This window comes from Engraulis encrasicolus, unplaced genomic scaffold (genome assembly GCF_034702125.1).
Source record: "Engraulis encrasicolus isolate BLACKSEA-1 unplaced genomic scaffold, IST_EnEncr_1.0 scaffold_28_np1212, whole genome shotgun sequence".
NCBI classification, from domain to species: domain Eukaryota; kingdom Metazoa; phylum Chordata; class Actinopteri; order Clupeiformes; family Engraulidae; genus Engraulis; species Engraulis encrasicolus.
The window spans coordinates 1,360,543-1,363,042 of NW_026945577.1; the positions used below are offsets into that span (position 1 = coordinate 1,360,543).

Here is a 2,500-nt window from a genome sequence, read left to right on the forward strand (position 1 = left end):
CGCCTTAAAAGGAAGGCATTCTGCAATCCAAGGAAAACAGGGCAGTGTGTGTGTGTGTGTGTGTGTGTGTGTGTGTGTGTGTGTGTGTGTGTGTGTGTGTGTGTGTGTTTAAGAGGGGAACCGGCTTGCTGTTGTGCCGAGTTGTGTAAACTCCTCATCTTTGGCCAAGATCTTAAGCTCAGATTCAAGCTGCAGTGTGTGCGTGTTTGTGTGTGTGTGTGTGTGTGTGTGTGTGTGTGTGTGTGTGTGTGTGTGTGTGTGTGTGTGTGTGCGCGCGCGTGTGTGTGTGTGTGTTTAAGAGGGGAACAGGCTTGCTGTTGTGCCGAGTTGTGTAAACTCCTGATCTTTGGCCAAGATCTTAAGCTCAGATTCAAGCTGCAGTGTGTGCGTGTTTGTGCGTGTGTGTGTGTGTGTGTGTGTGTGCGTGTGAGTGTGTGAGAGAGAGAGAATGCGTGTGTGTATAAGCAGGATACGTGACAGAAGAGTGTGCATTAAGCAGGTGTATCTGTCTGTGACCCTGAGAAGTTACTGTGTGTGACATAATGTTGCACTTGGGCAGTCATGGGTAAGGTTGCCGGTTCGACTCCCGACCTGCCAGGTTGGTGGGCGGAGTAATTAACCACTGCTCTCTCCCATCCTCCTCCATGACTGAGGTACCCTGAGTATGGCACCGTCCCGCCGCACTGCTCCCTTTCGGGCACCCTTGCACGGGTGAGGCATAAATGCAATTTCATTGTATGCAGTGTGCTGTGGAGTGCTGTGTCACAATGACAATGGGAGTTGGAATTTCCAAGGTGGGCTTTCACTTTCACAGATCACCCTGCAGTACTCGTCGTGGGTGATTTGACAGACAAAAGCCAGGCAATACAAAATATTATTATTTTGTTGGGAAAAGTGTTTATGAATAACTAGATGTTCATTTATAGTTAATATATGGGTTGAAACTTTGGCGGACATTGAGATTGTAGGTGTGTGTTTGTGTGTGTGGAACAAATGAAAGAAAAGGTGGAGGTTATTTTATGTGAAGTTACTGCGTGTGTGCACACTGTTTGCGTGTGGGTCAAAGACGTCCAACGTGACACTGTCCTTCAGTGCTAACAGATGCTTTTGCTTCCTGCAATGGGGAAAAACATGAAATTTCAAAACAATTTTTCAAAAGTGAATGCATGAAAGCCGAGCCAAAAAAATAATTAAAAAAAAATCTCTTTTTTTGCATGTACAGTAAGCAAAAGTATCCGTTGCACTGAAGGACATGTTGGACGTCTTTGACCCGTGTGTGTGTGTGCACGTGTGAGTGTGTGTGTGAGTGTACCTCATAGGCTAAGGCGAAGGTGCCCCAGTGAATGGCAAGAGAGTGCTTGGCCTGGACATCAATGTGGATCTTTACTGCCTCCTCAGGGTCCACATGCTGAGAACGCATGATACTCCTGATGGAGAGAGAGAGAGAGAGAGAGAGAGAGAGAGAGAGAGAGAGAGGGAGAGAGAGAGGGAGAAAGAGATAGAGAGAGAGAGAGAGGGAGGGAGAGAGAGGGAGAGGGAAGGAGAGAGAGAGAAGGAGAGAGAGAGAAATAGAAACAGACAGAAAGACAGAGAGAAACAGAGAGAGAGAGAGGGGGGTCAGGCAAAGATAGAGAGAGAGAGAGAGAGAGAGAGAGAGAGAGAGAACACAACAAACCACCAGGAAGGGAGAGGGGTGCAGGTATAGAGGCCGTGTCTCAAATGCCGCACTTGTGCACTTCGGGCACTGTCTTTCAGTGTCTAGGGCGCTCACGCTGAAAAGTTCAATTGAGCCAGTGCACTGAAAGTGCCAGGATGATCCCCTAAAATGGCGGAAAAATGCAGAGCTTGAATGATGGACACTGCACGCACTAAACTGTGGCCATTTTGACAATGACACAAAGAAAATGTGGCATTCAGTTCAGTAGAAGAGTTTGGTCAACAGTCTCCTAACTCTGTAAGTAATGTTGATGGGACATCAACCTTTTCATTCCAACCAATGTATTGCATGTGTGATTGTTGTCCTTTGGAGTGAAAGATGTGGAAATACAAGCACCAGATGCTGTGCATTGTAAACAGTAGCCAACTCATATTTTGGTGGGCTAATGCCATGCTCAGCCGTCACTTCCAGCGAGGGCACAGTGCTCAAATTTTTCCACGACACTATGCAGAAAAGACCTCAGTGTGCACTGTGCACTGACTGTCAGTGCACTGACAAAAATGCATCAATTGAGACATAGCCAGAGAGTCACACACACATACACACACACACCTGGGCAGATAAGCTCCGATAGGTGTTGTGGCCAGGTCGAAGGGTCCATATTTGCGTCATATCTCTCTCTCACACACACACACACACACACACACACACACACACACACACACACACACACACACACACACACACACACACACACACACACACACACAGTATGTACCTGGGCAGGTAAGCTCCAATGGGAATGGCGGCCAGGTCGAAGGGTCCGTATCTGCGTCCGATCTC

General features: G+C 47.6%; 1 protein-coding gene across 1 annotated transcript in view; it reads right to left on the reverse strand.

The window, feature by feature from the left end:
• Positions 1 to 2,500, reverse strand: part of napepld (N-acyl phosphatidylethanolamine phospholipase D) — a 25,537-nt gene that overhangs the window by 1,412 nt on the left and 21,625 nt on the right. The window contains exons 7-8 of the mRNA XM_063193091.1: positions 2,436 to 2,500; positions 1,313 to 1,427 (exon numbers count right to left, since the gene is read on the reverse strand). The exon at positions 2,436 to 2,500 is cut by the window's right edge and continues 74 nt beyond it. Of these exons, the coding sequence (XP_063049161.1) occupies positions 1,313 to 1,427; positions 2,436 to 2,500 (180 nt within the window). The remainder of the gene's footprint in view (positions 1 to 1,312; positions 1,428 to 2,435) is intronic.